This window comes from Komagataella phaffii, chromosome 2, assembly GCF_000027005.1.
Source record: "Komagataella phaffii GS115 chromosome 2, complete sequence".
NCBI lineage: Eukaryota > Fungi > Ascomycota > Pichiomycetes > Pichiales > Pichiaceae > Komagataella > Komagataella phaffii.
This window is the reverse complement of record NC_012964.1, coordinates 177,397-190,549: the sequence shown is the minus strand read 5'-3', so window position 1 is coordinate 190,549 and position 13,153 is coordinate 177,397. Positions and strand designations below refer to the sequence as shown.

The window sequence follows — 13,153 nt, the reverse complement described above, 5'->3', positions numbered from 1 at the left end:
TTAATCGTTTTGAACTCGTATCTGATGCAAAACATTCCTTACCATTTTTATGACAAGTCATCCCAGAAGAATGATAGTTCAAGTGGGTAGGAAGCATTTTTAGGAACTCCACAGTTTTCCGCAAAGTCACTGTCCTCGTTCAATGCCTCAAGTCTAGAAACATAATCGTTCAACGGACAAGAGAATCCAGGGCCAGAGGAACAGTCACTCAGTGGGAAGACTGCATCGTTGAGGATAGTTCTAACGTAGTATTTTTCTTCACCTTCAACAGTACACAATAATCTCTCGGTAAGCAATCTTGCTCCCATGGGAACTATTTCGGTAGATTTGAAAGAGGTCTGGAATTGAATCTGGTCTAATGGCAGATCTGTCACGTTGAAAAGACCGAGTGAAGTGAATACTTGAAGCAGATCGGTATCATGACTAAAGGAAAAGTACAAAGGATAATCTCTAGGATCAGCTTCTGTGTTTTCCAACAGCTGTCTTGTGGCGTTGGCATAGACGTAGCCGATTGTCTTTCCAAGTGGGTTCCCGTTTCCAACATTGTAATACCATCCCAAATCTCTAAGATAAGCAGTGTACAGTAGAGCCTCTCTTGACAAGACGTCACAGAAGGATGACTCACCTCTTACATTTAGTTCAAAGCCACAGTATAGGGCAATTGTTGGAATATCATCTGCAGTAATGTTAAATCCTGGAGAAAGAGTGTTCAATCTGTCAGCTTCTCTTTCAGCAATGTCATTGGGGAAGTCGCCATCTTTGTAGATATGGCTGTTATAGTTTGGACATGAAATTCGAGCCGTTAGAGAGTTGAGTCCCTGGGATTTCTCCTCTTCTAGAGCAACGACTTCAACCATATCGGTGTAGTTAGATTTCATAAATCCTTGAGCAAAGTACTTTGCGGTGTCAACAACTCTTTCTTGAGAGCCAGCCCAAACAGAAAGTTTCTTTCCTTCTTCGCTAGTGTTTATCAAATGGTCATATCGTTCTCTCAAAGTGGTACCAAAATCGAAAGCGGTGTTTAACCCCGAGTAGAAACCCTTAGTTGTTTCTTGCTCGTACCAAGCGGCGTCAGAGACGAAGTAATCATAGTCTTGAAAGAAAGACAATGGTCCTGTAGGGACTTCCACATCAGCATCTAGTAGTTTCTGGTACAAAGCTTCTAGTTGTTTCCCCACATTGGTACTTGGGTATCTTTCTCCATGTCTCATCAACAGATGAGCCTGATCAATCGTACAGGATTCAATTTCAGACTCAGCAGCAATTCCCCATCCATTGTAACCGATGTAGGGGCCCAAGCCTCCCAGATGTCTCAGAATGTTGTACTGATCATCTGTCCTCTGAGGATAGGGTCTGTCGTTGACTCCAAGAACGTGCTGCAACTCAACCGCAAAGACTGATTGGAGAGTAGCCAAAGCGAGAATAATTTCCAGACTTAGAATAGGAGAAAACATGTCTGATGCCTTGAAAGACTTATTGGTCGTTGTACAAGTTCTTGACAAGAATCTTTTCAGCTTTTATATTCTCGTTGAAGTTTAGCTTATCGGAGCCCACGTTTCTGTGCTATCAAAAAAAAACAAGCTTTTCAAGTGGAAACAATAATGGTAACTGCACCAAGCAGCAACAGGTGAATAAAGACTAACAGGGGTATACTTTGAGTGTTACGCAAAGAAGACTTCCACTCGATCTACTGCGCAATTGGAGGGCACATGTCTCATAGATTAACTATTTTGGCAGAAATAGAAAGCAGATTACCAGATTTGGATGAAGCACATGGGCAGAGGTTACAGTGTTAATCAATTAACCGTTGAAGAATATTGGAATGTTAAGCAAAAGTAACAATAGGGATCCGGGATGGAAAAACACTCAGAAGCCTTACTTTTCCCATTTGGGAACAAAGATCCATGGGCTTGTGAACCGATGGAAGACCATCGTCCTTGACATCCATAGCACGGCTTTTGCCTGTTCTCTTTTCCCTTTTCGCCTTTTTTTTTTGTTTCTTTTTTCCTTTCCTCTAACTCGATCCAACATCACAACACCAGAGATGTTGCAACACGTTAAAAGCAGATTTCAAGTAGCATCCAAACACCATCCCTTTTTTGTTGTTGTTTTTCCCAATCCGATCAATTCAGTTGAAACAAAGCTAGCCCTATATACAAATCCGCGTTTTCTTCCCTTAACTATCCCCTTTTACTTGTAGCTGGCAAGATCCTCTACTAAGAACAAGTGCTAGAAGAGCTATGTCTAATGTTCAGCCTAACGAAAATGTCTACTCTATACGTCATACGCGGTCTAAGACACAGGAACTGAAAAGAAACGTCCTGACGGACGTGAGTAACAACTCCAAGGTGCCCCATCACGGGCTCCATAAAAAAGACCAAGTAGGAACACAACATGCTAGAAAAGAGGACACGGAGGATAAAATGGACATCACAATAGTGGAAACTGCTAGTTCAGTAGCAAATGTTTTTCCAGAAAATATTCAAAAAGAGAATATCCTCTCGGGACCAGCTGATCGCAATAGAAACACAAAGTCTTCGCTCAAGAGATCTGCTACCATTACGGACGTGCCCCAGGTAACGAACAAAAAAGCCAAGGTAGACTATTCTTGGGACGACCTGGATGCTGATGATTCGGATGATCCTTTGATGGTCAGCGAGTATGTTGGTGAAATCTTCGAGTATTTGCATCGATTAGAGAAGGAGACGTTACCAGACCCCAACTACCTGCAATGGCAAAAATCATTCAAACCCAAAATGAGATCCATTCTGGTAGATTGGCTGGTCGAAGTTCAGTTAAAGTTTCGTCTGTTGCCGGAGACTCTGTATCTCTCAATTAATATCATGGATCGCTTTTTGTCCAAAGAACCCGTTCAAATAAATAAACTTCAATTGCTGGCAACTGGTTGCATTTTCATATCAGCAAAGTACGAGGAGGTCTATTCTCCGTCTATAAAATATTACGCCCAAGATAGTGGGTTTTCCGAGGAAGAGATCTTGGACGCTGAGAAATTCATTTTGGAGATATTGGATTTCAATATAAACTACCCCGGAGCAATGAATTTTCTGAGAAGAATCTCCAAGGCAGATGACTACGACGTTCAGTCAAGGACAATAGGAAAGTATCTGTTGGAAATAACCATTATTGATCACAAGTTTTTAGGTGTACTACCATCCCTGTGCGCAGCAGCTTCGATGTACGTTGCTCGCAAAATGTTAGGGAGATATGAGTGGAACGGTAACCTAATACATTATTCCGGAGGCTATACTGAAGCCCATTTGAAAGAAACTTGTGAGATGCTAATTGATTATTTGGTATCTCCCATCATTCATGAAGAATTTTTCAAAAAATATGCATCAAAGAAGTTCATGAAGGTGAGCATTCTTGCAAGGCAATGGGCAAAGAAAGTCACCACAGAAGGAAGAAGCATCATGGATCCAATTTTGTAGAGAAGAAAACGAATCATGATATTCAATGGAGGACACACCAGCAGAGCTGAGGATTTAACTTGTATGATACCACGATCAATTGAACCCAAAATTAAACGACACTTAGAATACTGGAAAAGTATACTTGCAAGAAAGAAATTAAAGGATACGCACTTCTCTTGCGTTCAGAACACACGGTACTTATTAGAAGCTCTTAGTAATATTAATATCTAATCAGTATTAGTTAAAGTCTGCTCCAAGTATGGAACCACCTGTTTTCTGCTGGCCTTTATATTATTCTGAGTAAACCTATTCCCTGAAATGCGGTTGAGATCTAGTTTGTCTTTCATTCCCTTGATGCATCTTTCACTTAAATCTTTCAATACATCATGAAATGAAATTTCCCTTTTAAACTGATCGTTTGTAGTATACGCAGTCATTAACACCAATAGATCCAACTTATGTTCCTCCCCAAAAGACTTGGTCTCCTTGTCTATATCAAAATGCTTATCCAACCAAGAAAAGGGTTTCACAATTGAGCTAACACCTACTGTATTTCCATCAAAGACAAATTGTTTGTAGTCTTTTCGAAGTATATCATTCATGCTCAAACCTTCTAGATCCGATTTACTCTCCTGAATCTTTTCAAAATTAGTGGTGAATGCAGAAACATTGTATATTCCCAACATTTTTATTGTCTCTAACGCCTTCTCATCGTGCGACTTTACCCTCTGAGTGAAATTAGTGGTATCAATCATTATAGCTGAAGCCAATAGCGTTGCGCATTCCCCCACATCCTCTCCAATTAAATCGTACCAGTAGTTAAGAACCAAGCTAGAACAGCTTCCACACTCTTCTATTACGCGAGGAGCGCTATCTAGATACTTTTGCTCGTCTTGGTGATGATCAATTATGCCAACCACATGAGTGAGCCTGCTCTTAGCTACCTCTCCTTGGGGAACGTTATGATCAACCATGATGAGTTTGAATTGATCAAACTTTGAGAGATCATCGGTGAACCAGAGTTGACTTCTCTTGATGCCATTCTGGGTCAAAACAAACTCTGCGTCTTTCCTCAATGCCAGATCTTTCTCTGGAATGTTAAGTAAAGGAATCACCAGACCCTTGGTGAACCTGTATTTCTGGTAATGGAAGTATGCGTATGAGATGCTGGAAGCGATGGAATCCAAGTCTGCCGATTGGTTTCCGCAAACCAGTACCACCTCATTTAAGGCCTGCCTTTTGATAAGGTCTAGAAACTTGGAGATCTTGGACATGAAGGGTAAAATCTCACAAGAGGTAAATGGGATCTTTCAAGACTGGTCGCGCAACTGTGATGGAATCCACCCATCTATACTCTGTTTTCCACTGCCAGGCGCGTTAGGTTATCATTTTATTCCTCGTAACTGGCCTCACATCTGAAACTAAAAAGAAAATGCCAGCCAAGGGATGGAAGAAAACCTCTGATGGCTCCTTTACTCCTAAAGGGCCGGCAGCAAAACAAGATAAGGAGTCTGAAAATATATCGATTGAGGTAAGTTGAGTCCCTTCTCACCAAATCTGGCTTTTACTAACTAAGAATTAGAACTTATTATTTCCCAAAGCTACAATCGGCAAGCTCGCAAAATCTGTCCTTCAGGGGGATGAGAATGAGAGCAATATGATTCTTTCCAAAGATGGACTCACTGCAGTGCAAAGATCAGCAGTTGTGTTTGTATCTTACCTTTACCATCATGCCAGAGAAGTCAGTAAGGACCAAAACCGTAAAACAGTCAACGTGCAAGATATACTCAAGGCTCTTGAAAATACTGAGTTCAGTGCTCTCATTCCTACTGTTCAAGAAGAGTTGATATCGTTTAATCAGAGGAAAGAAGCAAAGAAATTAAAGAATGAAAAGGATAAGGATCAAGAGGTGGAGGAAGAAGGCGACGATGAAAAGTACGAAGCAAACAAAAAATTGAAAATTGTAGAAGGCGCAGTGGATGCATCTTCTGTCCATGCGTCTCAAGAACCTACCGCAGAAGAAGTTGCAGATGACGATGAAGCCACTGAAGATGCTACCGAAGAGGCCAGTGAAGAGGTTTACAACCTGGTTGAAAGCTCAGATGAAGAAGTGCCCGAAGCGCCCGACGTAATAGATACAATTGATAGAGATCCCCTAAATGGCGTGGAAGAACATTCAGAGACCAATGCGGAGGGAAGCCTTCACGAAGAAGATGAACAATAGTTATTATATACTGCTTTGATGCGGTTGTTCGGGCTTACTAGGGTGCAAGCAATTTTGATACCATGGCATTCCACACTCAATACCAATCAAAAAATATAACATCACTACAACCAATATCCCTACCAGGATGATAAATTTAACATTACTCCACCACATCTTTCTCTTTAAAGCAACAGTTCTTCGTCTAAACGAGTTACTACTGTTTGTCAATTTACTGGTCTTTGATACGAGCAAGTTGATTCTCTCGCCCCTATTTATTGTCCTTTCAATATTTTTGTTCATAATATTTCTTACCTGTTCAATTTCATCGAATGTAGCATCGTAAGTGGCGCCGTAGTGGAGGTATTTGCTCTCTTCCTTCTTAATTATGGATGTCATGATTTTCTTAAAAGACAATACCGAAGAGCTATCCTGACCGCTAGCTGAAAAGTTTAATGAGGTATGCAAAGAGATCGGAGATGAAGGAGACGATTGAGAGGGAGAATACGCAACGTTTCCCACCTTTGCTACTTTCCCATTCTCAGGTCCTTTCTGTGTTTGTTCCTCACCAACAGAAACTTCCCTGAACTTTCTGAACTCCACCAGAATCTTCCACAATGTTTGCAGTACAAATTCTTTAAGCACATGATCAGATACAACGGCGACAACTGTAATTAGGTCGCTGTTAGATAATGATCCCTTGACATAATACATGACCAGATTCACGTATTCACCGTTCACCAAGACTGGTTTCCGATTGTTTATGATTATCGATCCGCTCTCGTCTTTGAAGTCACTCATGGAATTAATGAGTCCCAGCTCCTGAGAGATCAGTTCAGTGCAGTTCACCTGGAGTTTATTAATAAGTGGAGCATTATCATATGTGTACAATGTGGTAGAGTTGGACGTCAAGGTAACATATATCACTTGGAATGCGTTAGGATGAGCTGAATGGGGATCAAGGTTCCAACAGGTACTTACATTGCTTCATTACATCCTCTTTGGGCGGCATTTATTGGATATATAGGAAAGGTGGACCAGCGAAACCAGATTTCGTAATTTGTGATTTATTTTCAAGCTTACGTCAATCGGAAGCAGGTGAAAACCAGTAATGTAAACAGGACTCGTTGTTTCTACAACTTTAAGCGTGTTCCAATTGGTTAATTCCATATGTAGAAGGGTGATCTGCATGTTATTTCAAGACGGATCATTGTTTGAGCAAGTGTTAATTCTGCAATTACTAGCTGCTCATGTTAACTCGCTTATCGTAACCACAATTGACAGTGTATTGTCTAACTGCCCTTTCTACATTTCACTTGCATCTTCCAAACCTCAAACGAAGGTCAAAAGTTTCAAGTACAGAATTCCTGCACTGAAAGCTGAGCCATTGGTTTATCAGTTTCCATTGATCCTCTCAATTAGTTCAAGGTTGTACGGGAATGGTCACCGTAAGAATTGGTACGTCCAAAAACAATTGGGCTATAGGGAACATTTGGCTTTGAGGTTGAATATGCAAATCAACCCTAACTAAACGGCAGTTCCCATTTAGCAACGTTAGAGGAACTCTATGCTTTCGAGGGAACCTTCAACCTTTGGTACAACTCGTACCTTGACTTTTTCATTCTTGATTGAACTAAACACAATATACAATTATAGAAAAGTGAACAATTAAATGCTACTGCACGTCCCAAGTAGCATCACCACACAACACATCGTAACATCTAGCAATTTGTATCATCATATTTATGCGTCAAACAGTAGATGTTAAGTTAACTCCCTAAAAATCTAGTTTGCTTGTGCATCCGCTTGCTGTTGCTGTTCAACAGTCTTACTCTTGTACTCCTCGTAAGCTTGGAGAGCTTCGTTGAAATGAGTGTTGAAAAGTTCTTCATCTTCCAACAGTTGCAAAATTTCTTGGTTGTCCAAATCCAAGATCATACCAGTGATTTTACCTGCAGCTTCTGGATCTTGGGTCTTGTTAGTAGCAACAACCTTTGGATAAAGCTCCTCACCCAGTACTCTCTTTTGTTGCTCTAATGGCAACTGAGGCAAGATTGCAGCCAAAGAGTTTCCTTCCTCCTTTTGATTCCTGTTCTTGTTCTGTCTGTTGTTTGGGTAGTAGCCACGCTGCTGAGGACCGTTACCGTTGAATACAGGTTGGCCATACACAGGCATTGGCTGACCGTTAGGAGCCATTCTAGGGAATTGGCCTTGGGGAAATGGGCCTGGTCTTGGCATACCAGCAAATTGAGGAATCTGGTTACCCATTGGTGGGACTCTAGCACCTGGTGGCAACATACCTGGCTGTTGCCCGTAAAAGATAGGTTGAACGAACTGGTTTGGTATACCTGGACCAGCTTGTTGTTGCATTCTCATTTGGTTTCTAGCTTGGATCTGCTGAGCCAATTGAGAGCGTCTGATGGCTTTTGGTTGAGCCAAAGCAACGTATAATGGCTTGTTGGCAACCATACGTTGGTTCATCTCACTGATAGCCTTAGTGGCTTCCTCTGGAGTAGAGAGACAAACGAAACCGAAACCTCTAGATTTTCCATTTTCGTCCAACATGACCTTGGCAGAGGTGATGGTTCCAAATGGTTTGAACTCTTCCTCAAGACGGGCATCATCAATGGACTCATCCAAGTTCTTGATGAACAAGTTAACTGATTGATACTTTTGCAATTTTTCAAGACGATCAGCCTCGTACTTCTTGGTAAGTTCGTGGACTCTCTCGTTTTTCTTCTGAGCACGTCCAACGTACAATGGCTTGCCCTTGTACTCCTTGTCGTTCAAGGCTTCAACGGCCTTAACAGCATCGTCGTGTTCAGCAAAGTTGACGAAACCAAAACCCTTGTTGTGACCCTCAGAATCAACTTGCAAGTGGATCGAAGTGATTGGACCGTATGACTCAAACAGCTCTCTCAGTTCATCCTCAGTGGACTCAGTGTCAAAGTTCTTGACGAAGACATTGGTGTAGTTCTTGATCATCTCCTGGAATCTAGATTCACGGTCCTTCTTGGCCAAGTGAGGTCCAACGTAGATTTCACGACCATTCAACAGCATACCGTTGATGTTCTCAATGGCAGCTTGAGCTGCTTCATCGCTTTCGTAATGAACGAATCCGAATCCCTTTGAGTTTCCATTCTCATCAGTGGCAACCTTACAGGACAAAACTTTTCCAAAAGAGGAGAAAGTATCGTGCAAAGTCTTGTTCTCAATAGCAGGGTCTAAGTTCTTGATGAAGATGTTACCGGAACCACTACGACGCAAGGAAGGGTCACGTTGAGACCACATCAATCTACAACGGACACCTTTGATCTCAGCGTAGTTCAGCTCCTCCAAGGCACGCTCGCCGGCAGCTTGGCTGTGAAAGTTAACGTATCCATAACCCAACGAACGCTTGGTGACTGCATCACGACACACACGGATGGAATTAACACTACCGATTGGAGAGAAGAACTCATACAAGTCACTCTCAGTAACGGTAGGGTCCAGCTCACCAACATACAATGAAGCCAAGGTCTCGGAAGCTTGAGTCGATGACTCGTTGGACTCTTCAGCGGCCTCGGTAGAGGTAGCTGGAGTCTCTTCAGTCACAGCAGTAGCTGGTGATTCTGAAATGTTAAGTTGATCAAGGGATTCTTGAACTTCCTTGGTATCGACAGACATTTTTTTTTGTTTGGTTTTTATAGTTTTTTTTTAGGGTTTTAACGTGGAAGGGTATAACCGAGTTGTTTCTATGAACAAATAGACACTAAACGATTAATTATTGGTATAACCTTGGAAGAGGGAACAAGTAGTTGTAGTAGACGACTTAGTAGTGTTCGCTGAAAATTTTTTTTTTTTACACAAACAGGAAAATAGTTGTTACCCGGAGTGGAAATAAATTGTACTGATTATATAAGCACTGTACGGTGGAAGTAACGGGAAGATCTGCTCGATGACGATGTCTCTAGCTTCCACTTACTGATTACTGAAATTGTGGAGAATCAGAGATACTGACAGTTCGTGATTTAAGTCACATTTTATAGCGCCATACTGTGATAAAAGTACGGGTTTCATTATCCTTCAGTGAGGCAGAAGATGAAAGGGTAGATTGAAGAATCATGCAATTATGTATTAGATTGCAGTAGTAGATATATAAAGTGCGGCAATCAGCAAGAAGAGTCAGGAATTTTGCAAAGACTAAACAAACAAAACTGTTTTCAACTCAAAACCAAACCAATCCTAACTCTCATTCTGACCTTTGAAACACCATCTCAGGCTAAGACCCTAAGTATGGACCTTGCCTGGCCTATTGTACAAATGTATCACTTCACCTGTGATGGGAGATATGATGCACTGGTGCACCCATCTATAATAAATAAGTATGCTAAAACAGTGAATGCAACCTTTATAACTCAGTGTTCTCAAGGAAGAAGTAATTACCACTCAGTTTTTGCTCTCTATCCATCTGGGAGTCCAGTTTGTTGATTCTGGGTCTAAAAGAGTTTGGATCTCTTCTGAAAGTGACGTTCAGGTTTTTCAAGAACCTGTTACAACCAGTCAAAAGGGTTTCTGGGCGGTTAGCAACAGCATTCTTGGAAGGCTGACCTTCAAATACCATCACTTTATCGGCTAAGTATGTGGCCATGATGAAATCGTGTTCCACAATGAAAGCAGTTTTCTTGGAATGCAGGATGAATCTTCTAATAACCTTCGAACAGATAATACGCTGTTCAGAGTCCAAGTAAGCAGATGGCTCGTCAATCAAGTAGATGTCTGCCTCTTTTCCTAAAGCTAAGACGATGGCAACTCTTTGCAATTCACCACCAGACAAATGCTGGACTTCTTGATCAATGACATCGTCAACTTTTAAAGGTTTCATCACATCGGTGTTGAATTGTGGATGTAAGAAAGATGATCTAATCTTTTTCAAGAACAGTTGTCTAACTGTTCCTGTGAATTTTGGAGCAATCTTTTGGGGCTTCATAGAAACATTCAATTTGGGTACCTTGGTGCCTTCATCACCTTCAATGGCACCAGCTAACAGCTTACATAAAGTGGTCTTACCGGTACCATTTTCACCCATCATCACAATAATTTCCGAGTCTGAGAAGTCACCAGCGTTGACGGTTAACTTGAAATCACCTTGAGTCTTAACCATTTTGGGGTATTCAAAAGCTCTACTTTGTTCAATTAATACAGAGTCCGAAGCATCTGTAAGTTTGAATTTTAAAGACTCAGTTCTGAACCTCAAATTCTCGGTAGGGATATGACCATCAAGGAAAATATTGATACCTTCTCTGACAGAGGCTGGCAAAGTGACAACACCGTAAACCGATGGTACACCATACAAAATACAAACAAAATCAGAAAGATAATCCAAAACAGACAGATCGTGCTCAACAACAATAACATAACAGGTGGCATGCAACAAAGATCTAATAATCTGAGCAGCATTCAAACGTTGCTTAACATCCAAATAGGATGAAGGTTCATCAAACATGTACACATTAGCATCTTGGACACAAGTCATACCAATTGCAAATCTTTGAAGCTCACCACCAGAAAGCTTAGCGACTTCTCTGTTCAATACGTGTTTCAATTCCAAAACTTGGATGATATGCTTTCCCTCTTCCTTTCTTTCCAGTTTGGCTTTCAAAAGCTCACCAACCTTATTAACAGGACCTTTGATTGCCCTTGGAAGGTTGTCAACATATTGAGGCTTAATAATTGCTTTAATATTGTCCTCCAAAACTTTGGTAAAATAATTTTGCAATTCACTTCCTCTGAAGTATTTCAAAATTTCTTCCCAGTCAGGTGGCGCGTCGTATCTACCTAAATTTGGTTTCTGCTTACCTGCAAGAATTTTCAATGCGGTGGATTTCCCAATACCATTGGTTCCAACAAGACCTAGGACTTGACCTGGCCTAGGTGTTGGCAATCTGTGCAATTTGAATGAGTTGGCACTGTATCTGTGGGTGACCTCCTTCTCCAAGTTAGTGGGCAGATTGATAATGTTAATTGCTCCAAATGGACACTTTTTCACACAAATACCACAACCTATACACAGAGTCTCACTGATGAAGGCAATTTTGGAGTATGCTTCAACTTCAATACAAAGCTTTCCTGTCTTAACAACAGGACAGGATTTTCTGCATTCCTGACGACATTTCTTAGGTTTGCATCTATCGTCTGAAACAATGGCAATACGTGTGTTTTTCTCACTCATGGTTTGTGACGCCTTTGTGTCGTTTGTATTGCTTGTAAGGTTGGAAGTTAGCTACGAAAATTTTTTTGGATTTTTCAAAAAATCTGAGAAAACCATCGGCTTATGTAATCAAATCGGATTGCAATAATACGCGATGGTGACAAACAAGTCAAGAATGATTGGTTGAATTGGTCGATCAAGCAGCAAAAATTGTAATTGGTTGAACGCCACGACGTTGCTGATATTTCTTGCCTAAAGTGAAGTTATCCTTTGTTTCCGAAAACCACTGGTAATTTTGGCATTGACCGTGAGCTGCTTAATTTTGGTTTTGGTGTCAAAAATGCGCAGATGGGTGTTAATGTCAGCGTTTCGTTGTGGTGCACGACTTCTTTTGGTATAAATTGAAGGGAGCTGCTGTTTTGAAAGTTCTTCTGTTACGAACATTTTTTTCCCTCTATGCATAGGTTTCTAGGGTTGAGAAGGTGTAAGGGTTGACATTTTTTCTTGCATTTGTTTACATTTTAGGTATGTCATTTTCACGAGTGGTTTGGAAACAATAATTTGGATCTGATTCTCTTAATACGCTTTCTATGATATCGGTCGACGTCAATTCTGTTGCTAGTTGTTCACTTTTGAGTTGGTGATCTACATCTTGCATGTTTCCTTTGTTGATTTCACATGTAATTTCCACTCCAGATCGAGGCTGGCTTAACAGTCGATAGTTGATTTCATATGAGGCGATGTAGTACATTTGCACATTTGTCCTTCTCTAGATATGCCTATCGATGGCTTGAACATATCCTTCAATTACACAATCCACATGTGAGTGCTTTTGATTGTTGCAATCTACACCGGCAGAACCCCTGTTCTTCTTGCATTAAATGTTATTTACTGCTACAGGTTGATCTTAATAGAATGACTTCAACCAGGCTACGGTCCATGTTACTATTGACTACGGAATGTGGAAAACAGTACTTGGTTGTATGCTGGTTTGACTCTAATGGGTTTTCTGTGATATCTTGAGGGTAGTGAGTTGAATATCGTTGCAGCTACTGTTTATTACTTAAACGCTTCATTGAATCGTTTCCTATTGGCTGAATTTAACGACCTTAAAGAACAGTAGTTGTTTCAGGTCTTTGAATCACCACAGCCAGTTAACTTAGTTATTGAATACTTTATGTGTAGAAAGCAAGGTTCAGGCGTCCCATCATTAGGTGGTCCCTTCTCAACCTTTATAATTTATGAGCCTCCTCTCGATTTAGTTCGCCCCTTCCAACCAGATTCTTTCCTCTCTTTTTTTTCACCTCTTTTGTCGGTAAACACTCATTC

At 40.9% G+C, this 13,153-nt stretch overlaps 8 protein-coding genes across 8 annotated transcripts; 3 read left to right on the top strand and 5 right to left on the bottom strand.

Moving 5' to 3' along the window:
• Nucleotides 1-47: 47 nt before the first annotated feature.
• On the bottom strand, nucleotides 48-1,454 carry PAS_chr2-1_0103 (uncharacterized protein; the record flags this gene model as incomplete). Its single annotated transcript, XM_002490940.1, has 1 exon — nucleotides 48-1,454. One exon carries the CDS (start codon nucleotides 1,452-1,454, stop codon nucleotides 48-50), a length of 1,407 nt encoding a protein of 468 aa, XP_002490985.1.
• A 786-nt stretch (nucleotides 1,455-2,240) lies between these two features.
• Nucleotides 2,241-3,449, top strand: PAS_chr2-1_0102 (B-type cyclin involved in cell cycle progression; the record flags this gene model as incomplete). The annotated part of the gene is made up of 1 exon (XM_002490939.1): nucleotides 2,241-3,449. The coding sequence occupies one exon, from the start codon at nucleotides 2,241-2,243 to the stop codon at nucleotides 3,447-3,449; it is 1,209 nt and encodes a 402-aa protein (XP_002490984.1).
• Nucleotides 3,450-3,658: 209 nt separating this feature from the next.
• On the bottom strand, nucleotides 3,659-4,705 carry PAS_chr2-1_0101 (Exopolyphosphatase, hydrolyzes inorganic polyphosphate (poly P) into Pi residues; the record flags this gene model as incomplete). Its single annotated transcript, XM_002490938.1, has 1 exon — nucleotides 3,659-4,705. The coding sequence occupies one exon, from the start codon at nucleotides 4,703-4,705 to the stop codon at nucleotides 3,659-3,661; it is 1,047 nt and encodes a 348-aa protein (XP_002490983.1).
• A 158-nt stretch (nucleotides 4,706-4,863) lies between these two features.
• PAS_chr2-1_0100 (Shared subunit of DNA polymerase (II) epsilon and of ISW2/yCHRAC chromatin accessibility complex) lies at nucleotides 4,864-5,655 on the top strand (the record flags this gene model as incomplete). Its single annotated transcript, XM_002490937.1, has 2 exons — nucleotides 4,864-4,962; nucleotides 5,014-5,655. The coding sequence occupies 2 exons, from the start codon at nucleotides 4,864-4,866 to the stop codon at nucleotides 5,653-5,655; spliced, it is 741 nt and encodes a 246-aa protein (XP_002490982.1).
• Nucleotides 5,656-5,658: 3 nt separating this feature from the next.
• PAS_chr2-1_0099 (Hypothetical protein) lies at nucleotides 5,659-6,646 on the bottom strand (the record flags this gene model as incomplete). The annotated part of the gene is made up of 2 exons (XM_002490936.1): nucleotides 5,659-6,560; nucleotides 6,616-6,646. 2 exons carry the CDS (start codon nucleotides 6,644-6,646, stop codon nucleotides 5,659-5,661), a joined length of 933 nt encoding a protein of 310 aa, XP_002490981.1.
• A 177-nt stretch (nucleotides 6,647-6,823) lies between these two features.
• Nucleotides 6,824-7,165, top strand: PAS_chr2-1_0098 (Hypothetical protein; the record flags this gene model as incomplete). Its single annotated transcript, XM_002490935.1, has 1 exon — nucleotides 6,824-7,165. One exon carries the CDS (start codon nucleotides 6,824-6,826, stop codon nucleotides 7,163-7,165), a length of 342 nt encoding a protein of 113 aa, XP_002490980.1.
• Nucleotides 7,166-7,419: 254 nt separating this feature from the next.
• On the bottom strand, nucleotides 7,420-9,300 carry PAS_chr2-1_0097 (Poly(A) binding protein, part of the 3'-end RNA-processing complex, mediates interactions between th; the record flags this gene model as incomplete). The annotated part of the gene is made up of 1 exon (XM_002490934.1): nucleotides 7,420-9,300. The coding sequence occupies one exon, from the start codon at nucleotides 9,298-9,300 to the stop codon at nucleotides 7,420-7,422; it is 1,881 nt and encodes a 626-aa protein (XP_002490979.1).
• Nucleotides 9,301-10,024: 724 nt separating this feature from the next.
• PAS_chr2-1_0096 (Essential iron-sulfur protein required for ribosome biogenesis and translation initiation) lies at nucleotides 10,025-11,845 on the bottom strand (the record flags this gene model as incomplete). The annotated part of the gene is made up of 1 exon (XM_002490933.1): nucleotides 10,025-11,845. One exon carries the CDS (start codon nucleotides 11,843-11,845, stop codon nucleotides 10,025-10,027), a length of 1,821 nt encoding a protein of 606 aa, XP_002490978.1.
• Nucleotides 11,846-13,153: the final 1,308 nt, after the last annotated feature.